The sequence below is a fragment of the Bufo bufo genome, chromosome 10 (assembly GCF_905171765.1).
Source record: "Bufo bufo chromosome 10, aBufBuf1.1, whole genome shotgun sequence".
In the NCBI taxonomy this organism is placed as follows: domain Eukaryota; kingdom Metazoa; phylum Chordata; class Amphibia; order Anura; family Bufonidae; genus Bufo; species Bufo bufo.
In genome coordinates, this window is record NC_053398.1 from 40,629,065 (window position 1) to 40,653,207 (window position 24,143).

Sequence of the window (24,143 nt, forward strand, 5' to 3'; positions counted from 1 at the left end):
ATGGAAATTAGCTTACCAGATTTGCAAGCATATTCTCATATTTGGTTGTCTGATACAAAATAATATTTGGTTTCCTTAAAGAGGTTGGCCCATCTGGGACATTGAAGGTACAGATGTAGCAGGGGTAACACACATAATCTTAACTCTTAACTCAAATTTATTAACTTCATTGCGTTATCTTCTATCCTAGAAATATGCCATCAATGTCAGATAGTGGGTTCTTGATGTTAAGGAGAGCATGCCATGCATGCTCTTCATTTATTGCTATGGGAGTTCCGAGAATAGTGGAGCGAGCATGGCAGGCTATTTTTGAAGTCCAACAGAGGTGAATGGAGAACGTACCACACCAGTGTTGCTGGCTCTCTGTTCACCCCTATAGGACTGCCAGAAACAGCCAAGCATCACTCAGCTATTTTTGGAACCCCTACAGCAATGACTTGAATACATTACTGCTCTCCGTTCCAGAGATAGGAGTGGGTACCACGGTTGGCATCCACACTTATCTGATATTGATGGCATATCTAAACCACATGCCATCAATGTCCCAGATAGGCCAACCTCTTTAAACAGTGTACACGTGTTTTACAGTGGATTCTAAGATACAGAAAAAATGGGATTATCAAAGGCTAAGTGAATATAAAGTTTACTGCACAATGATAAAAGACATATACAGACAGATCAAGTACAGAGTAAAAAAAGAACAATCACTTAACCTTTATTTAATGGGTAAGCTTTTGATCGGCCAGGTCCGCTTTGGATGACACTCAAAGGTGAATACAAATAAATGTGGTCACCAACATCTTCCTAAATTACATCTTCCTTGGAGCATAAAGCTCCGTTACATGCATTTATCCTTTATACCTTCTAGCGACCCCTCCTTAAAAGATCTCCAGTGTGTAGTATGCATGGCCTGGGTTATCCACTCATGAATGTGGACTGGTGATCGTCTGAAAAAGAAAAATAGGACTTTGTACCTGCACACTAGCTAACACTAACAAATATAACTAAAAACAGCCTTGCAACACAACATGCACAAAATGCTTGCTACGGTAGGCTATTGAAATCTATAAAAAAAAATCTGGGTATATGCCAGTTGATTTTCCCAACTTATTTGCTTCTCACTGCACAGTAAACAAGGACAACATGCCAACAGAGGTTGGAGTTGTACCTCGTAGTGCTTTTGTAAAATATGATATAATATACAAAAATCTATTGTTTGTGTATAGTGGCCATGTCCACCCACAGCAGCAAATGCCACATGATTTTGAAGGTAATACTTCTGTTGATCTGCAAATTCCTGAGCTACTTAGAAACCCAGCCTTTTTTTTACATTTGTTTTACCATACCAAGTGAAACATTTTCCATAACAGGTGTTTTCTCTTGCAGTGGTGACAAATAATGAGTATGTCTGCAGTACCTGGGGTAATGGATACTTTAATACATTTGACGGATATTATTATAATTGTAAAGGAAACTGCACATACATTTTTACTCAGCACTGTCATACACCGAATGAAGATTTTAATATACTTATTAAACGTAACACACAACAAGAGGAACCTGAAATACAATATATATTCATGAAGCTTTTATACAATATCATTGAAGCCAACAACACGGGTATATATGTGAATGGGAAACAGTAAGTATTAGTTTTAAATTTCTATACATCTCTTGTGTATTTCACACTTTTATGCATTCATTTATTCATTTACATATTAATGTATTTATTTTTTAAACTCTAAGGGCTCTTTCACACTTGCGTTGTTCTTTTCTTCCGGCATAGAGTTCCGTCGTCGGGGTTCTATGCCGGAAGAATCCTGATCAGGATTATCCCTATGCATTCTGAATGGAGAGAAATCCGTTCAGGATGCATCAGGATGTCTTCACTTCCGGACCGGAACGTTTTTTGGCCGGAAAAAATACCGCAGCATGCTGCGCTTTTTGCTCCGGTCAAAAATCCTGAACACTTGCCGCAAGGCCGGATCCGGAATTAATGCCCATTGAAAGGCATTAATCCGGATCCGGCCTTAAGCTAAACGTCGTTTCGGCGCATTACCGGATCCGACGTTTAGCTTTTTCTGAATGGTTACCATGGCTGCCAGGACGCTAAAGTCCTGTTTGCCATGGTAAAGTGTAGTGGGGAGTGGGGGAGCAGTATACTTACCGTCCGTGTGGCTCCCGGGGCGCTTCAGAGTGACGTCAGGGCGCCCCACGCGCATGGATGACGTGATCGCATGGATCACGTCATCCATGTGCATGGGGCACTCTGACGTTATTCTGGAGCGCCCCGGGAGCCGCACGGACTGTAAGTATACTGCTCCCCCGCTCCCCACTACTACTATGGCAACCAGGACTTTAATAGTGTCCTGGCTGCCATAGTAACACTGAACGCATTTTGAAGACGGATCAGTCTTCAAATGCTTTCAGTTCACTTGCAGTGTTACGGATCCGGCGGGCACCTCCGGCAAATGGAGTACACGACGGATCCGGACAACGCAAGTGTGAAAGAGGCCTAACATCAGCATGGGCATCTTTAAAGCCCAGGGGCAAAGACTATTAAATTTCTGCTGACCAAAATAATACTGCCATACAATTGTTAACTAATACTATCACCATAGAGCCCATTTAAGGCTCATTTACAATCATAGACTTTTTGCTTAGTACCTATCGACAAGATAGTAAGTCGATTGGTGCCTTTTTACTCCATTTACATGGAAAACTTAACTTTATTATATCGTTAATACGACCTTTTAGGCACATGCAGTTTTATTACTTTGAAAAGCACACACCTTTTTATATGAGGTGATCTGCTGCTGGCAACCAATTATTTTTATACCCACATAAAAGATTCGGTCAATGATAATTATGTACTGGATTTTTGGCTAACTACTGAGCAATGATAGGGAATTATCGTTCAAAAATGCGATCATTTGTCCAATTAGCAGCATATGTCAATGGTACAATGAATATATAATCAATAAATCATGATTTGTTGCTGTGTATGTCAATATATCATTAAAAATAAAAATGAATACATGTAAATCAATATTGCATAATAAAGTAATATACTGTACTGTATATCATTGATATCACACCTGTTTCATAATCCTGGGGCCTATCAGCAGCCTATCAAAACATTATATCTATCTAATAGATGAGTAATCGTATTGATGTACATAAATCACATATCTAAAAATCCTGTATAAAAATGCCACTTTCTTAACTTAACATGTAACTGCTTTCAAGAAAATGTATACCAAATATGTGAGAATAACATACTGCATGTGATATGTTAACAAATCAGAAATGAGAGCAATAGCCAAGGTTTAAAGGAGTTTTCAGAGATTTTTTAACTATCCTCTGGATCGGTCATCAGTATCTGATCGGTGGGGTCTGACACCCAGGATCAGCAGATTGAGTAGGTTCCTGCGAGCGCTGCGGCCTTAGCTCAGCTTACCAAGCACAGGGCCATACATTGTACTGCAGCTTAACCCTATTCACGTCAATGAGACTGAGCTGTGTCTAGGCAATGCGAAGATGAACATGACATCATATGGAACCATCATCTAGGAAAAGCTGTGAGAAGGCCGTGGCGCTACAGCGAGCAGCAATGCCATCTCAAATAACTGATCAGTGGTGGTTCCGGGTATTAAGAGGATAGGTCATCAGTAGTGTTGAGCGAACTTGTGTTTCAGGTTCGGCGTACAAGGTTTGGGTTATCTAAGAATTCTGTTATGTTGGTAGTGGAATCCATAACAGAATTCTTATATAACCCTAACCTGAACCTTGTACGCCAAACTTGAAACATAAGTTCACTCATCCCTATTTATCAGTAAAAAAAATTGGGAAAATCCCTATAATCTGTTTTTGAGATACTGGCATCTTTCAACTTAGCTACAGAAGCTATTTTTGCAAAAATTGACAAGAGGGACAGGAAAAAAAATAGCTGAACCTGGACATATCCCTTTTCATGCTCTGATGCTCTCCTTTGGCCTGTGCTGAATAGCGCAAGGCAAAGGCTTTTTTGGCGGATCCGGTGACGTACTGGGCTCTCCATAGGTAAAGCTATGCGGAGGCTTCCTCCTAGCAGTCTTGCCAGTGATGTCACCAGCACTAATGGGCGGGCTTCAGTGCTTCCCTAGCCTGTAAAAGACTAGGGTAGCGTTAAAGCCCGCCCATCAGTGCCGGTAATGTCATTCATGAACTGAAAGTAAGTGTTTTCCAAAAACCAGCTTTATTATCATTGGATCCCAGGTCTGAAAAAGTGTCATGCCTTCCTTAAAAGAGTCGTGATTATTGATGCCCTCCTGCTGTCCCCGCTCACCTGCTGATGACTGGCAGTTATCTCCTTAGTTTTCTCCCGAGAGGAGAACTGCTAATCATCAGCAGGTGGGTGGGGAAAGCAGGAGCTCATGAATAACCATGACTCTTCTCAGGCCACCGTGACCCTTTTCCAGGCTGCGATGCTTATAATGCTGGTTCTCAGCACTCACTTTTAGTTCATGACACACCGCTAAAATCAGCTCCTCTTTCACTATTTCATGCTGCTCCAGGGAGCATAAGGTTGCTAAAAGGTTCCCTTTAAAGCAGGGGTGGGCAATTATTTTTTCGATGGGGCCACATGAGAAACTGAAAATATTTTGGAGGGCCGGGCCAAAAGGCTAAACTCAATACTGCATAAAATCAATTGTATTTCTTTATAAAAAGCAGTAAATATCATTGTTGGACAACTGGTACGAGTACTTGTTATAGTTAAACAATGAAAAAGTGAGGTTGCCTTACAAGAAAAAAATTTAAATTTATTAAACAAAATTTCCCAAAACAATGAACATTTTTCACTATTTGTGACTCATATTAGTGAAAGCCATTGTCCCCCTGTGAATCCAGCCATTGTCCCCTGTGAATCCAGCCATTGTCCCCCTGTGAATCCAGCCATTGTCCCCCTGTGAATCCAGCCATTGTCCCCCTGTGAATCCAGCCATTGTCCCCCTGTGAATCCAGCCATTGTCCCCCTGTGAATCCAGCCATTGTCCCCCTGTGAATCCAGCCATTGTCCCCCTGTGAATCCAGCCATTGTCCCCCTGTGAATCCAGCCATTGTCCCCCTGTGAATCCAGCCATTGTCCCCCTGTGAATCCAGCCATTGTCCCCCTGGGAATCCAGCCATTGTCCCCCTGTGAATCCAGCCATTGTCCCCCTGTGAATCCAGCCATTGTCCCCCTGTGAATCCAGCCATTGTCCCCCTGTGAATCCAGCCATTGTCCCCCTGTGAATCCAGCCATTGTCCCACTGTGAATCCAGCCATTGTCCCCATGTGAATCCAGCCATTGTCCCCTGTGAATCCAGCCATTGTCCCCCTGTGAATCCAGCCATTGTCCAATGTGAATCCAGCCATTGTCCCCTGTGAATCCAGCCATTGTCCCCTGTGAATCCAGCCATTGTCCCCTTGTGTACAGAACACCCCCCCGGCCCCCCCATCATATACAGAACACCCCCCCCCCCCCCTTACAATAGTACACACCCCTCCCCCCCCCCCTTGCCTTTAGAAACGTAATGCTCAGAGATGATCAGCCATGTGTTAGTCACACTGACTACACACAGCACAGGGGGAGGCGGCCGCAGCTTCATGCTTGTCGGCTCTGTGACTGTCAGTGTCAGACAGTCACAGCCGATACTATGAGAGCCGCGGGCGCTGCGCTGTTACAGAGAAGGGAATAATTGCGGCCGGCCGGGTCCCGGGTACGGCTCGCACGAGGCACCCCCCCCCCCTGCTGTGTCTTACCTAGACAGTACTGCCGCTGACGCTGCCTCCCTGCCACCGCGCCATGCCACACGCAGCACGCCGAGTCGGAAGTCCTCTTCATTCGCGGAGGAGGGGTATCGTTGCTTGGCACGCCTCTGGCTCCTCCCGGGGGCCGGATTAAAAGGTCCGCCGGGCCGTATACGGCCCGCGGGCCGTAGTTTGCCCAGGTCTGCTTTAAAGGGATTGCCCAATAGCAACACAATACTTGTTCAGTGGTTGAAATGGGAAATTAACAAAAACAGCAACAGGAGCAACAGAGATTTATTTTAAGAATTTTAAGCCATTATGGATTATTTATGTACAATAAAACTGTATAATCTACAATGAGCATAGCTATAGATCTATTAGCCTGTGTGTCTTCCTTCATTTACTACAGAGTTGATGTTCCATATAAAAGCTCAGATTTGAACATTGGCAGCGAAGGTGTGGATATAGTGTTTTCCAGTAGTGACATAAAAGTGAGATGGAACACACTGGATTCTTTTCAGGTAACAATAAAAGGTTATTTTATGAGTAATCTATAATATCTATAATTCACTCATTGATCCATTTTTATCTGTTTTATTGCTTTTGTTCAAAGGGATAAAGATAAATCCATCTGCGATTTTGGCACAAAATGTTGCAATCAATCTAAGAGAAAATCTGGCCAAAAATTTTCATCCATGCATCGCAAAGGGTGAAATAAATCAGCAGTGAAAATGTAAACATTAATGAGCTTGTTCTAGATATAAGAGCATTTTTCTGCTAAATGAGCACTGGGTTTTGAAAACCCCAGCAAAGTGAATTGTACTATATATTGCTGTAGATTTGCGGTACAGAATCCACAGCAATTCCACAACTTGTGGACCCAGAATAATGGGTCTAAAGAGATGATGAGTTAGGTCATATTCTCCTTCATAAGGGTTATTGAAACAAAATAATTAGGCATAAGTTTAATACATTTCCAACACTTTCTTCTATAGTATAAGAATAATGCAGATAATGAGGCGTTGTTGCTCAATTACAGTTTTATTTTTCAAAAATGAATGTTCAACGATAGATAAGCATAAGGTGAGTATTATTTATTATTATTTCTTCACCGATTATCCCGTGAAATGCATAATCAGCAAAGAACACAACATCTAAGGGTTTCAATAACGGGGAACGGTGCAATTGTGCCTACTACTCAAGACAAAATTCGCTTTGTGATAAAGTAATTTGCCATGAAGCTAAGTTATTTGCGAAATTCGGCGAAGCAGCCGAATCAACGTTTTTTAAGGTTTAAAGTTCACTCATCTCAATTTTTCTGCCTTCTTCATCTTGCGGTCCCCACGCTGTTTACATCCCGAATTGTATGGCCAAACTAAAAGTCACAGGTCGATATGTCCCCTTGCCCCACCCATAACCCCGCCCATTCCGCCCACAACAACGCCCAGTTCCTCCCAAAGTGCCGCCCATCGCAGAGCCAAACCACACCTAAACACCGCCCATTCGACGCCCCTTAGTCTGTTAGATCTGATATTGTGTCAGTAATTCAATTAAGTTTTAATATCTTTAAAAATAAAATGATATTAGGCTTCTATTTGTATTTGTCTTATATTGGCTTACTAAGCCAATATAAATATTGACAATGGCTAATTGATCCGTCTATCTTCCTAAAGCTAAATAAGCTTTGATGATGTCACCACAGGTCCTGGAAGGGAACTGGTGCAGTCCCTTTGTTAGAGCCTACAGGACCTGTGATGTTGGAAATTTGCTTTAATTATATACAAGCGTGTTTAATAAAATCAAAGGCGTACGTGATTTAAGCAAAATATTTGATCAACGCATCTAACACAAATATGTATCATTTATAAATATTAACAATAGCTAATTGCGGCACCCAACTTTCCCGGGTGCCGATGACACGTTGAAGCCATATTCGTCCTTATTTTTTGCCCACAGCGTCCATTTTGTGAAATACGGCGCCCATTTTGCGAAGTGCACAATAGCTAATTGTGGCACCCAACTTTCCCGGGTGCCGATAACACGTTGAAGCCATATTCATCCTTACTTTTTGTCAACAGCGTCCGATTTGTGAAATACGGCGCCCATTTTGCAAAGCGTGAAATAGCTAATTGCGGCACCCAAATTTCCCAGGTGCCGATACCACGTTGAAGCTATATTCGTCCATTTTGTGAAATACGGAGCCCATTTTGCGAAACACGTCAGGGTACGTTTGGACACAATGAAGGCATGTTCGGACATGTCCTAAGACGCTGTTTAAGAGTGGCAAAATCATTTTGTCTCATTAGGAAATTTGCTTCATTATGAAATTATGTTTAATAAAAATCAAAGGCATACGTGATTTAAAAATATCTTTATTTATGACTAGGGTTGAGTGAACCCGAACTGTAAAGTTCAGGTTCGCACCGAACTTTAGGATATTTGGACCCTGGACCCAATGACTGGGCCTCCATGCGAGACCTGTGTTCCTTGTTGCGCTATTTCGAGTACTCCACCAACATGGCCAGTGCCGATAACGCCGTTCTCAGCGTTACTATCCCACTTCTATGCCTTCTTGAAAAAACGCTGCTGGCAATGATGGAAGAGGATGTGGTACATGAGGAGGAGGAGAAAGAGGGATCATTTCATAGGGTTTCCGGCCAGTCATTCACAAGTGGCTCCGAGGGTGGGTTCCTGCACCCCCAAACACCAGGTACACAATTGTCCAGCCAGGGCACAGTTCTGGAGGATGACGAGGTGGAGGATGAGATGGAGGAGGAGGAACCATGTACACAGCAGGGTGGCACCCAGACCAGCTCATGGCCATCACTGGTGCATGGCTGGGGGGATACAGAGAACACAGACGATACACCTCCTACAGAGGACAGCTTTTCGTTGCCTATGGGCAGCCTGGCACACATGAGCGACTACATGCTGCAGTGTCTCCGCAACGACCGCCGAGTTGCCCACATTCTAACTTGTGCTGATTACTGGGTGGCCACGCTGCTGGATCCCCATTATAAGGACAACGTACCGTCCTTAATTCCCTCACTGGAGCATGATCTTAAGATGCGCGAGTTCCAACGCACGCTGGTAGACGCGCTGCTGGTGGCATTCCCTTTTGACAGCGGGGGCACAGTGGAAGCAGAAGGCGAAGGCAGAGGAGGAGGAAGAGGTCGCCAACGCAGCTGGGGCACCTCCAGCACCTCAGAATCTTATAGATTTTTTTGATTGGGTGACTAAAATAATAGATGGAGTAGACATCACTTATCTAGACTTTAGTAAGGCTTTTGATATTGTCCCACATAGAAGGCTTATCAATAAACTGCAGTCTTTGAGCTTGGACTTCCATATTGTTGAATGGATTAGGCAGTGGCTGAGGGACAAACAATGGAGTATATTCAGACCATGGTCTTGTTACCAGTGGGGTACCTCAGGGATCTGTTCTGGGACCCATATTGTTTAATATCTTTATCAGCGAAATTGCAGAAGGCCTCGATGGTAAGGTGTGTCTTTTTGCTCATGACACAAAGATTTGTAACAGGGTTGATATTCCTGGAGGGATACACCAAATGGAAAAGGATTTAGGAAAACTAGAGGAATGGTCAAAAATCTGGCAACTAAAATGTAATATTGATAAGTGCAAGATAATGCACCTGGGGCGTAAAAACCCAAGAGCAGAATATAAAATCAGTGATACAGTCTTAAACTTAGTATCTGAGGAAAGGGATTTAGGGGTCATTATTTCAGAAGACTTAAAGGTAGGCAGACAATGTCATAGAGCAGCAGAAAATGCTACCAGAATGCTTGGGTGTATAGGGAGAGGCATTACCAGTAGAAAGAGGGAGGTGCTCATGCCGCTCTACAGAGCACTAGTGAGACCTCATTTGGAGTATTGTGCGCAGTACTGGAGACCATATCTCCAGAAGGATATTGATACTTTGGAGAGAGTCCAGAGAAGAGCTACTAAACTAGTACATGGATTGCAGCATAAAACTTACCAGGAAAGATTAAAGGACCTTAACTTGTATAGCTTGAAAGAAAGACGAGACAGAGGGGATATGATAGAAACTTTTAAATAAATAAAGGGAATCAACACAGTAAAAGAGGAGAGAATGTCTATCTTGAGAGACCAAGGTGGACTGTCAGCTTCCTGAATGATCAAATTACAGGTGTCCATAGAAATCTATGGAGATTGGAGTGGGAGGAGGATTGAGCATCATGCCTTATATGATGCTTGTTAGTGAATGAGGGTATGCCCATGCAATACATTTTTGGCATGGATTTTGTTGTGGATTCTGTGCCAAAAACACATGCAGATCTTCCCCATTGATTTAACTTTTTTTCAGCTTGTGGTTTTAAGTGCCCTCTCTGCTTTTGATGTGATATTTGCATCCAGAATGAAAATCCTCGCCAAAACCGCACAAAAAAACGCATTTAAAAACATGCCAGGAAAAAAATGCAGAAAAAAATGTGAATGTAGATTCTGCATCAGTTGTTTTAAGCGCATAATACTCTCTGTAGACATACCCTGAGAGTTAATGAGCAGGATCTTTATCTCTCTCTGTATTGTATGGAAACACCATAGCAGCTAGGCTCTACCCACTAACTCAGGGACAAATAATAATTAGAGATGAGCTTTAAAGGGGTTTCCATGCCTTTTGTATTGATGGCCTATCCTTAAGAAAGGTCATCTATATCTGATTAGCGGGTCTCCGACCTTTCATCTGTTTCAGGGTAGCTGAACTCGGTTCCTGTACTACTCCCCTCGCTCCATCTGCTACAAAACAGTCAGAGCTGTGTAGCTCCAGCAATGTTAATCAGCGAAGGTGCAGGGTGCCGATCAGAGGATTGGCCATAAATATAAAAGGAGTGGACAATCCCTTTAAGTCATCACTTTGCCATGTCAGGTGGCATGGCAGAAATACACACTAGAAATGTACATACATGTAACCAATACTCTGCAAAGGATTAAACATTCTAGAAGATACTAAGTAAAGTTTCTCATCCACTCTAATGCACATGCAAAGATTATTGGACAGGACCAGTGCTTTTCGTATCTGATTATATAAGCAAATCAAACCACGTTTTTCTTTTATTAGGTGGCGTTACCTGACAGATACAAAAATAAAACATGTGGCTTATGTGGAGACTATAATGGCTTCAAAAATTACAATGAGGGTTTCAAAGATGGTAAGTATTTCAAATTAAGCAAATATTTTATTAATGGAAATGGACACTGACAGGAAATGGGCACTAACACTTTAGCACAAATTTATCAACATTAACCCTTTCATGACCAAGGGTCATTGATACTCCTGTGACCACGTCTAATTTTGCAAATCTGACATGTGTTACTTTATGTGGTAATAACTTTGGAACACTTTTACTTATCCAAACCATTCTGAGTTGGTTTTCTCGTGACACATTTTACTTCATGACACATTTTACTTCTCAGCAGCATCCAAGGGGTTAACAGAGGGAGGGGGCTCCCTCTCTAAACCACCGGGCTGCAGCGCTGCGATGGCAGCGCCTGATGGTTGCCATGGCATAAAGTGTAATAATGAATGACACTCGCTGTTGATGGCGGCGGCTCAGGAACGGAGCTGCCGCCATCACAAATAGCAGGGGCACGGAGCAGGGGGGCGGAGCAGGGGGGGCGGAGCAGGGGGACCCACGGGGGGGGAGCGCAGGGTGAATATGGGGGCAGGGCAGGCACAGATGGGGGCAGGGCATGCACAGATGAGGGCAGAGCATGGAGGAAACAGCAAGCAGGGAAGACATCAAGGGGCGGATGGACACCAGGGAAGACATCAGGAGGCACAGATTGGGGGGCACATATCGAGGGCACACAGCAGCCAGTGCCTGATTTCAGGCTCTGATCTGCAGAGCGCAGATCAGAGCATGAAATCGGCATTTTAACACTGCCGCGATCTGATTGGTTACTAACCAATCGGATCGATTTCAGGCAAGGGACCACTCTGATTGGTGACTTGCCGGCATTACTGGACTGTATGCTGTCCGTGACAGCAACAGTCCAGGGGAAGAAGCTTTAATCCAAGCCTTTTGCAGCGCTTGGATTAAAGAGCTGCCATGACATCTATACACGTGCTACCTGCACGGGGTATGTGCAGATAGCACGTATATAGCCGTATGGCAGTCGGGAAGGGGTTAAAATCCCAATTTGTGCTCACTCTCTGCACACCCCTAAACTGAAAGAAAAGTCCTTTTTAGTTCAGTGATGATGATAATAAAGGCAAAATGACATTGCTTTAGCTCATCCACACATCTATATAGAAGTACCTAATGAAGAAAAATGAAAAATATATAGGAGATCTCCTACAAACACTTAAAAGGATTGTACCACCATTAAATGTTATTTTAATGTAACTCAGTATGAAAAAATAGTTTTTTACCTGTCAAACGTTTTAAGCTAGGTTTCCGAAACCCTGTCCACCCATGACAGCCAATGGCTGCCAGAATTTGAAGGTAATACCTCCATTAACTCACAAATTTGTACAGCCATTGGCTGTCGTGGGCCTTTTGGAAGCGCTGCCTAAAAGTTATGACAGTCCTGAGATTAAAGGAAACCTGTCACCTCTACTGTGCTACCCCCACTGAGCGTTTCTAAATGTTCATTGTGTTACCCTAAACATATAAATTACACTTTTATTTTCATTTGCAGACGAATTCAATAAGTATTATGCATTTTTGTACTTCCCGCCTTTTATGAAAATTAACATAAGAGTCATATCTTACTTGTGTGACCAGAGAAGAGTCATATTTTCGAGCTCTGACTCATCTCAGGTTATTTTGAATATGTATCAAATCGTTTTTTCTACACAATAAAAGCACACAGAGCTATGGGAACTGGGTATTGCGGATGTGCTAGTGGCCATCTAACAACCCATGTCCCCATACCCAAAATCCAGGGGACAGGTTCCCTTTAAAGAGGTATTCTGGTTTTGCAGTTTTCATCAATAATTGACAGGAAAAATTTCGTTATCACTAGTGATCTGCAATGCCCCGTTTTCCTGCAGTCTATGGCAGTCACATAACATTTTTATCACGGTCGGCGTGGCTATCACATACGTGACACCGAGGGAGGCCCTGCCCAAGTGAGAGGGAAGATGGTGACCCCTGACTCACCTGGCGGCTGGCACCTGGCTGCCCTGACGTCCCTAGACGGGTTCCTCACCCGTACGCCGATCAAGTGCCTAAAGCCCTGGCTTTCCCTGAGCTGAGCCCTAGGTAGTGAACAGGGCGATGGGAACACTAGTCCGCACCACTAACTCTAAGGGAAAACACCAAGGGGAGGACAGACAACACAGACTTAACATATATTCCCAGGTGGGCGACAACAGGAGACAACAATAAGCCAAACAGGGATCCGGAGGGTAGCACACAGGAACGACAACCAGGATTAACCACTCCAGTGGGTCAGTATAGATGTCCAGGCAGGAAGCTCTATAACTGGCAACTAGAGAAGTGTGAGGGGAGAATATAAGGAGGTAGGGAGTGGCAGACAAGAAACAGCTGAGGAGGAGAAGCTACGGATCCCTGAGAGAGACAAAAAGGATAGCAAGGCAAACACAGAAAACAATCATAAAGAAACACCGTGATCTTTAGATATAGAGCGCGCAGCCACCCGCTGCGACTTCCTGACCCCGGGTATAACGGAGTCAGACGTGGCTCTTGATACCCTCGTGACAGTACAACCCCTTTCACGAGGGGCCTCCGGACACTCAAGACCAGGTCTCTCCGGATGAGAGGCATGGAAAGTCTGAATTAACCTGTTGGCGTTTACCTCTGACGCTGGAACCCACATTCTTTCCTCGGGACCGTAACCCCTCCAATGCACCTGATACTGAAGACAGCGGCGGACCCGACGAGAATCAACAATTCTGGCTATTTGAAACTCCAGATTACCTTCCACAATAACTGGAGGAGGTGGCAGCGGCGATGGTTCTAGAGGTGGAACATACTTCTTGAGTAACGATTTATGGAAGACGTTATGGATCTTAAAAGTCTGAGGTAGCTCCAGGCGAAAAGCCACAGGGTTAATGACGGCTACTATTTTATAGGGACCAATGAACCTAGGACCCAGTTTCCAAGAAGGAACCTTCAACTTAATATTCCTAGTAGACAACCACACATAGTCATTCACTCCTAGGTCCGGACCTGGCGACCGTTTCTTATCGGCCATGCATTTATATTTACCACTCATCTTTTTCAAGTTAACTTGCACCTTCTGCCATACCGATGAAAGAGATGAAGAAAACCTTTCCTCTTCGGGAACCCCAGAAGACCCCCCCTCTTTGAAAGTACAAAATTGGGGATGAAAACCGTATGCACCAAGGAATGGTGACTTGCCAGTGGACTCCTGATAATGATTATTTATGGCAAACTCAGCTAACGGTAAATATGATGACCACAACTCTTGGTTTTCAGACACAAAACACCTTAAATATGTTTCTAGGTTTTGGTTGGTACGTTCAGTCTGTCCATTCGACTGAGGATGGAAAGCTGAGGAAAAGGACAAGTGAACCCCCAAACGGGAACAAAAAGCTTTCCAAAACTTAGAAATAAACTGGGTTCCCCGATCCAAAACCACATCGGAAGGGACCCCGTGAAGCTTCACGATTTCACTGATAAACACCTGAGCGAGAGTTTTAGCATTAGGAAGTGCGGGTAGCGCAATAAAGTGTACCATTTTGCTAAACCTGTCTACTACTACCAAGATAACTGTTTTACCCGCCGACAACGGTAAGTCAGTGATGAAATCCATTAACAGATGTGTCCATGGCCTATTGGGGATGAAAAGTGGCAATAAAGACCCTGCTGGACGTGTATGAGAGACTTTCGCGCGTGCTCAAGTAGAACAAGTAGACACGAAATCCATTACATCCTGACGCAACCTTGGCCACCAAAAACAACGAGATAAAAGCTCCAAGGTTGCTTTACTACCCGGGTGTCCAGCAAGTGCCGAATTATGATGTTCTTTTAATAATTCAATACGCAGGTTTAACGGTACAAACAATTTCTCTGAGGGGCAAGAGGCCGGGGCGTCCCCCTGAGCCTCTAACACCTTTCCCTCTAGAACAGAGTGTACAGCAGAGACAACCACTCCTCTTTGTAAAATAGGTACCGGATCACAAACATTACCCCCTCCAGGGAAACTACGAGATAATGCGTCTGCCTTGGTATTTTTTGCCCCAGGACGATAGGTGATTACAAAGTTAAATCTGGTAAAGAATAGCGACCACCTAGCTTGTCTAGGGGTGAGACGCTTAGCCGATTCTAGGTACAGAAGGTTCTTGTGATCCGTAATCACCGTGACGGGGTGTATTGCTCCCTCTAAGAAGTGACGCCACTCTTCAAGCGCCAGTTTAATCGCCAACAGTTCCCTATTTCCAATATCATAATTCTTCTCCGCAGAAGATAATTTTTTGGAAAAGAAAGCGCAAGGACGCCATTTGCCAGGAGACGGACCCTGAGACAATACAGCTCCCACTCCCACCTCTGACGCATCTACCTCGACAATAAAAGGCTGGGAGACATCAGGTTGAATTAGAACAGGTGCCGAGGTAAACCTCTCCTTTAGAGAGGAAAATGCATCTTTAGCGGCGTCAGACCATTTGGAAAAATCTGTCCCCTTCCTAGTCATGTCGGTAAGGGGTTTAACGATCACTGAATAATTTTTAATGAACTTTCTATAGAAATTAGCGAAACCCAAAAACCGTTGTAGGGCTTTAAGGTTCTCAGGAAGATCCCAATCTAAAATTGCCTGGACCTTCCCAGGATCCATGCGGAAACCTAAAGCAGATAATAGATATCCCAGGAACTGTAATTCCTGAACAGCGAAGACACATTTTTCAATTTTCGCATATAATTTATTCGTCCGTAGGACCTGCAGTACTTGCCTGACATGCACCTCATGTGTTTTCAGATCAGCCGAATAAATTAAGATATCATCTAGGTATATGACTACAAACCTGCCGATGAGATGACTAAAAATATCATTAACGAAATGTTGGAAGACAGCAGGGGCATTGGTCAGACCGAAAGGCATAACTAGATTTTCATAATGCCCCTCAGGGGTGTTAAAAGCTGTCTTCCACTCATCCCCTTCCCTGATACGAATCAGATTGTAGGCCCCCCTAAGATCAAGTTTGGAGAACCACTTAGCACCCGCAATCTGATTAAAAAGGTCAGGAATGAGAGGAAGAGGGTATGGGTCACGGATGGTTATCTGGTTTAACTCACGGAAATCTAAGCAAGGACGCAGGCCCCCATCTTTCTTTTTAACAAAGAAAAACCCTGCAGCCACGGGTGAAGAAGAGGGTCTGATGTGTCCCTTAGCCAGACTCTCGGAGATATAATCTTTCATGGCTTGTCTCTCGGGACCCGAAAGATTATACAACCTGGACTTGGGTAATCATAAGGACGATGAGGTGGTAGTTTCTGACAACCCTTTTCAGAAAAAACGTCCTCAAAGTCCGAAATAAATGTAGGTAGGGAAGCTATGGAGGCGATTAAGCAATTGTTATTTAAGCAATTCTCTCTGCAATGCTCACTCCACTCCAATATCTCCCTGGCCTGCCAATCCACCACTGGATTGTGCGCTACCAACCAGGGAAGACCCAATACCACCGGAGAGAGAAGGCCCTCCAGAACGTAACATGAAAGACACTCATTATGGTGGTCCCCTACCCGAAGGTGTAAATTACGAACAATGTGGGTGAGGTTTCTCTGAGACAGAGGAGCAGAATCTATAGCGAATACGGGAATAGGTCACTGCAGCGTACAGAGAGACAAACCCATAGTGTGGGCAAAATGGGCATCAATCAAGTTTACCCCTGCTCCACTGTCTATAAAAACAGAAATAGACTTAACACCGAAAACAATGACCGCTGGTAACACAAATTGAGATGTTCGTATGGAGGAAACGTATACCCCCCGGCTGACATCCTCCGCACAGCCCGGGGTTAGTAGTTTTCCGACGGTCTTTTGTTTTTGAGAAAGGAGGGACAGACATTAATGAAATGACCCCTCCCCCCACAGAAAAAACAAGCCCCCTCCCTACGGCGAACCTCGGGAGGACGGACCTGACGAGAAGTTCCGCCTAGCTGCATAGGCTCATCTAAGTCAGTACAGGCTGACTGTTGCTTGGGAGAGGTAACCAATTGCTCCGGAATTTTCGATCTCTCCCTATGACGTCTATCTATTCTGATAGAGAGGGACATAACAGCATCAAGGGAAAGGGGGGTCTCATACAGCGCCAGTGCATCCTTAACCCTTTCAGATAACCCAGAGCAGAACTGACTCCTGAGAGCCGGGTCGTTCCACTGAGTATCCGTAGCCCACCTACGGAACTCTGAGCAATATTCCTCTGCTGACCGATCTCCCTGTAGGAGTCTCCGTAACTTCGACTCAGCCAGGGCGACTCGGTCAGGGTCATCATATATGAGACCAAAAGCCCCAAAAAATCCCTCCACTGACCGAAGAGCCTGAGAACCAGGGGGTAACGAGAACGCCCAGGATTGCGGATCCCCCTGAAGCAGGGAAATGACAATCCCTACCCGCTGTTCTTCATGACCTGAGGAGTAAGGGCGCAACTTAAAATATAATTTGCAGGCCTCACGGAACGTCGCAAATTTGTCCCTTCCCCCAGAAAATCTGTCGGGAAGAGCAACCTTGGGTTCAGTGACAACCTAGTTACCCATAGCAACCGCTGGGGGTGCGGTCTGCTGCATTTGCTGCTGTTGTTGGAGAACAGACGCCTTCAATCCTGCCACCTCCAAAGACAGGCTTTGAAGCTGTTCTGCCAAGGCATCAATAGGATCCATATTGGATTCTAAGTAGAGAGAGAGAAAAAAAAAAACAACAAACAAAAAATTAAATTTTTTTTATTTATTTATTTTTCTCAAAAAGTAAGGGCCAGTTATAATATCACGGTCGGCGTGGCTATCACATACGTGACACCGAGGGAGGGAACGAGGAAGGCCCTGCCCAAGTGAGAGGGAAGATGGTGACCCCTGACTCACCTGGCGGCTGGCACCTGGCTGCCCTGACGTCCCTAGACGGGTTCCTCACCCGTACGCCGATCACGTGCCTAAAGCCCTGGCTTTCCCTAAGCTGAGCCCTAGGTAGTGAACAGGGCGATGGGAACACTAGTCCGCACCACTAACTCTAAGGGAAAACACCAAGGGGAGGACAGACAACACAGACTCAACATATATTCCCAGGTGGGCGACAACAGGAGACAACAATAAGCCAAACAGGGATCCGGAGGGTAGCACACAGGAACGACAACCAGGATTAACCACTCCAGTGGGTCAGTATAGATGTCCAGGCAGGAAGCTCTATAACTGGCAACTAGAGAAGTGTGAGGGGAGAATATAAGGAGGTAGGGAGTGGCAGACAAGAAACAGCTGAGGAGGAGAAGCTACGGATCCCTGAGAGAGACAAAAAGGATAGCAAGGCAAACACAGAAAACAATCATAAAGAAACACCGTGATCTTTAGATATAGAGCGCGCAGCCACCCGCTGCGACTTCCTGACCCCGGGTATAACGGAGTCAGACGTGGCTCTTGATACCCTCGTGACAATTTTCTGTTGACCAAATGTTCCCCTTGTAGAAGTAACAGTGCCTGCAATCAAATTTGCCCTCCCCCTAAAGAGTTGTATACAGTACAGACCAAAAGTTTGGACACACCTTCTCATTCAAAGAGTTTTCTTTATTTTCATGACTATGAAGACATCAAAACTATGAATTAACACATGTGGAATTATATACATAACAAACAAGTGTGAAACAACTGAAAATATGTCATATTCTAGGTTCTTCAAAGTAGCCACCTTTTGCTTTGATTACTGCTTTGCACACTCTTGGCATTCTCTTGATGAGCTTCAAGAGGTAGTCCCCTGAAATTCCAACAGTCTTGAAGGAGTTCCCAGAGATGCTTAGCACTTGTTGGCCCTTTTGCCTTCACTCTGCGGTCCAGCTCACCCCAAACCATCTCGATTGGGTTCAGGTCCGGTGACTGTGGAGACCAGGTCATCTGGCGCAGCACCCCATCACTCTCCTTCATGGTCAAATAGCCCTTACTTTCAAAGTTTTCCCAATTTTTCGGCTGACTGACTGACCTTCATTTCTTAAAGTAATGATGGCCACTCGTTTTTCTTTACTTAGCTGCTTTTTTCTTGCCATAATACAAATTCTAATAGTCTATTCAGTAGAACTATCAGCTGTGTATCCACCTGACTTCTCCTCAACGCCACTGATGGTCCCAACCCCATTTATAAGGCAAGAAATCCCACTTATTAAACCTGACAGGGCACACCTGTGAAGTGAAAACCATTTCAGGGGACTACCTCTTGAAGCTCATCAAGAGAATGCCAAGAGTGTGCAAAGCAGTAATCAAAGCAAAAGGTGGCTACTTTGAAGAACCTAGAATATGACATATTTTCAGTTGTTTCACACTTGTTTGTTATGTATATAATTCCACATGTGTTAATTCATAGTTCTGATGCCTTCAGTGTGAATCTACAATTTTTATAGTCATGAATATAAAGAAAACTCTTTGAATGAGAAGGTGTGTCCAAACTTTTGGTCTGTACTGTATATAAATTAGGAAAGGGGGGGGGGACACATTTCACAGCACTCTGATTCTTCAGAATTTTTCATGTCTATTTTCCCCAGGGATGCACATATCGCAACATAAACAACTTAATTTTATTTTTAATTACTAGACTTTATTATTGGACAAGGTTGGAGCTAATATTTTTTATGATTTAATAATTACTAATATATATGTCTGTTTCACAGAGGACCAGGAAAGTATAGAAGACTTTTTGGCCAAAAACTCTGTAGAAATTCCTGGAGAAGTTTGTGAGCAAAGCAGCTCCCCAATTTTACCAAACTGCAAAAATGCTGTAAGTTGCATACACATGTATCTGTTATAAACCAATACAATGGGGAGATTTACTAATTCTGTTTAAAAGTAGCACAGTGTAAACTTAGGGGTAATGTATTATGAGTAGAAATAAGCAACGTTATGAAAAATTTGATTCAATTGCTTTGCCAAATTTCACAAAGAAATTAAATTTGCGACAAATTACTTTGTTGCGAATCGCATTCCTTTGTATGTAGTGGGCGCAATCCCGTCATTGAATCCCTCAGATGCAGCGATCGTTGTTGATCTCGGCATCTGAGATTAAAATTAAGGCCCTTCAGGGGCTAATCCAGTTTAAAAAAATCATACTCACCTTATCAATTTGATTGCAGAGAGGCCATCTTGATTGAAGACACCGCACAAAATCTCATGACGTCATCACCCTGGCTGGAACGGTGACATCATCACTGATTATGTCACCATGCCCGGTCAGTGTGGTGACACACGTGACAGCCCTGCACAAGATTTTGCGTGGTTTCTGCATTTAAAATGGCCACGACGGCCTCTTTGCACGCAAATGGATGTGGTGAGTACGTTTTTACCTCCATTTCAGGAAAACTTTGTTACCACAAAGAGCGAGGAAATTTGGCTTTGCGGTAAATCAAATATTTCCTGAAATTCAGATTGAAGTCCACTTCAGATACTTTGATTCGCTCAACGCTAATTATGAGCATAACATTTTGAAGTCACGTTTTTTGGAGCGCCTGTTTTTTTTATAGTCTTTTTATATGACAAAGTTACCAAATTTGACACGCCATTCATAAAATTTGTTGCACAAATTACTTAGTGATTTATCTGTCTAAAGTTTAATGTTATTTATTTTAAAAAAAATTGGAGTGGCATGAGTTTTTATTCTAACAGGGAACGTGAGTACACTTGCAACTTTTTTATGCAACTTTTAAAAAAAAGTTCCAATACATAAATCGGGCTAAAAATGTAATTCCACCCAAAAATATGCTTGCCCGTTTGTAAATACAAAATGCCCGGCATAGCGTATTAAACGGTAATGAATGCCCCAAATGTGTATTAAATTTGTCACAAAATCTACTACACCAACAAAAGAGCCAAAACACTTTTATGGTTCCAAAACCTTTCTTATAGTATCCACAAAGTTTACACCACTTATACCTTGGGTTAGTTTACTCCCAAAAAAGTGTCACATTTTTGGTGAATTTTCGAGTGCGAAATGGTTTTTCAGAGAAGCCACAGCTATTTCTAGAGAAGCCGTATTCTCATGTCAGGCGAATCACAAAGAGTGTCTAAGGCTACTTTTACATCTGCGTTTTGTTGGATCCATCATGGATCAGAAAAAATGCTTCCATCATAATAATACAAACGGCTGCATCCGTTATGAACGCATCCGGTTGTATTATCTCTGAAATAGCCATTGTAAGTTAATGGGATCTGTTTTCTTTTGTGTCCGAAAACGGATTTGGCACTATTGACTTACAATATACACTCACCTAAAGAACTATTTTAATTAATGTAATTATCTAGTCAACCAATCACATGGCAGTTGCTTCAATGCATTTAGGGGTGTGGTCCTGGTCAAGACAATCTCCTGAACTCCAAACTGAATGTCAGAATGGGAAAGAAAGGTGATTTAAGCAATTTTGAGCGTGGCATGTTTGTTGGTGCCAGACGGGCCGGTCTGAGTATTTCACAATCTGCTCAGTTACTGGGATTTTCACACACAACCATTTCTAGGGTTTACAAAGAATGGTGTGAAAAGGGAAAAACATCCAGTATGCGGCAGTCCTGTGGGCGAAAATGCCTTGTGGATGCTAGAGGTCAGAGGAGAATGGGCCGACTGATTAAAGCTGATAGAAGAGCAACGTTGACTGAAATAACCACTCGTTACAACCGAGGTATGCAGCAAAGCATTTGTGAAGCCACAACACGCACAACCTTGAGGCGGATGGGCTACAACAGCAGAAGACCCCACCGGGTACCACTCATCTCCACTACAAATAGAAAAAAGAGGCTAAAATTTGCACAAGCTCAGCAATATTGGACTGTTGGAGACTGGAAAAATGTTGTCTGGTCTGATGAGTCTCGATTTCTGTTGAGACATTCAAATGGTAGAGTCCGAATTTTGCGTAAACAGAATGAGAATGATGTATCCATCCTCTGATGGCTACTTCTAGCAGGATAATGAACCATGTCACAAAGCTCGAATCATTTCAAATTGGTTTCTTGAACATGACAATGAGTTCACTGTACTAAAATGGCCCCCACAGTCACCAGATCTCAACCCAATAGAGCATCTTTGGGATGTGGTGGAACGGGAGCTTCGTGCCCTGGATGTGCATCCCTCAAATCTCCATCAACTGCAAGATGCTATCCTATCAATATGGGCCAACATTTCTAAAGAATGCTATCAGCACCTTGTTGAATCAATGCCACGTAGATTTAAGGCAGTTCTGAAGGCAAAAGGGGGTCCAACACCGTATTAGTATGGTGTTCCTAATAATTCTTTAGGGGAGTGTATTTCATGCTGGGTCGGTCTTGCTCCACATCCCATAATGCACTGAAAAACACTGCTTGCAGAATTTTTCTAGCTGGCTGGGGAATGCAACCAAACAGAACAGAATGCATTCTGGTGCACTCCGCTCCGTTCAGTTCAGTTTTCTCCCCATTGACAATGAATTGGGACAAAACTGAAGCGTTTTCCTCCAGTATTGAGATCCTATGACGGATCTCAATACAAGAAAGGAAAATGCAGATGTGAAAGTAGCCTAAAACATTGTGGTGCAAAGTATGTATGGTCCAAATTTGCACCAGAATTCTGGCACATTTTGATTAGTACAGAAAATCTCCCCAATTATGATTTAATTATTATTTTGCATGCAAACACTAAATGAAGGGTACAACTTTCATTGACCAAGGTATGATTTGTGTATACTGTAGTACTTAAGTGGAGTAGTGACTTCAGTAGATTCACCTGCCAACATTTTTCTAGGTCCAGAGTCACAAATATTCATAGTACCACTATCTTCTCTAGCCTCAGATTCATTAGAGTAGCAGAGGAAACCAACTACTATCCATCAATGTTGTGGCAGCTGCTAAGAGATTAACACTGTATTATAACTCCAATCCATTATATTTTATGGGAGGTACAGAAGGAGCTGAGCAAAGCTGGATATATTTCAGTGATCGGGTTGTTGAATAGGAAATCAAGGCTGGTAACTGATGCACTTAGCTTTTAAATGTCCTTAGCAAAATTGTTCTTTAGAGGTTATGAACACCTTTGGGTCAATTATTTTTTATCATTCTATTTTACTCCTTTTGTAGTGATGATCGAGCATGCTCGGCCGAACACCTGTTCGGCTCAAGCATCCCGATGCTCGGCACATGACGGTACTCGGCCGAGTACCGCATGTGCTCGAGCACCATGCTTGAGTCTCCTCCCCGCACGTTTCTTGGCTGCTACGCAGCTAATAAACGTGCAGGTAAGTACTGCCCTCACTGTAATGCCAGTAGCCATGTTGGCTACTGGCATTACAGTGATTGTTTGGCTGGAACGCTTAATCAGGTGCTATATAGCACCCAATGACGCATGATTGGCTCATTCGTAGTCAGCGAGAGCTGAGCATAGGAAGGGACAGAGCATGTAGGGAGTGTAATTGAATATTTTTTTGGTGCAAAAATGTTTCAGAGACCCAGTCATTGTGTGTGACAGTAGCAATATATGTTTGAAGCGCAACCTGTGCTAAATTGCTCATTGTTAGGGAGAGCTGTGCATAGGAAGGGACAGACAGTGTAGGGAGTGTAATAGGAAGATTTTTATACAAAAAACTTTTCAGAGACCCAAAAGTCCTTTTAAGGACTATTGCATGTGACATCAGCAATATATATTTTTAGCGCATCCTGCGCTAAATTCCGTGTAATAGGCCGCTGCGGACAGTTAACTTATCCGCGCCACATCTCCTATTTAAAGTGTGCGCATCCCTAAAATATCAGTGACATCCAGTGCACTTTTTCCGTAGATAGTGTCCGCTGCGGACAGTTAAATTATTTGCACCACATCTCCTGTTTAAAGTGTGCGCATCCCTAAAATATCAGTGACATCCAGTGCACTTTTTCCATAGATGGTGTCTGCTGCGGACAGTTCAATTATCCGTGCCACATCTCCTGTTTAAAGTATGCGCATCCCTAAAATATCAGTGACATCCAGTGTACCTTTTTCCATACACACTGCGAACAGTGACATTACATGTGGTACCTGTCCTGTATAACCTTTCCTAATCACAAATACCTTTGTAAATTTTTTTGCGCATACACTTCCAAATCCTATGCTACTGTACGTGTGACATACTTTCAAGCATAAATTACATTTAAAATAAAGAAGGCGAGCAGTAAGGGATGGGGAAGTGGCCGTAATGCTGATGGTGCACGCAGAGACCGTGGCCCTGG

At 43.5% G+C, this 24,143-nt stretch overlaps 1 protein-coding gene across 1 annotated transcript in view; it reads left to right on the forward strand.

Moving 5' to 3' along the window:
• Positions 1–6,128: 6,128 nt before the first annotated feature.
• The window catches only part of LOC120980014 (mucin-2-like), a gene marked incomplete at its 3' end in the record, with an annotated part of 74,127 nt that continues 56,112 nt past the window's right edge, over positions 6,129–24,143 (forward strand). Inside the window, exons 1-3 of the mRNA XM_040408879.1 lie at positions 6,129–6,293; positions 10,872–10,962; positions 19,601–19,707. Of these exons, the coding sequence (XP_040264813.1) occupies positions 6,129–6,293; positions 10,872–10,962; positions 19,601–19,707 (363 nt within the window). The remainder of the gene's footprint in view (positions 6,294–10,871; positions 10,963–19,600; positions 19,708–24,143) is intronic.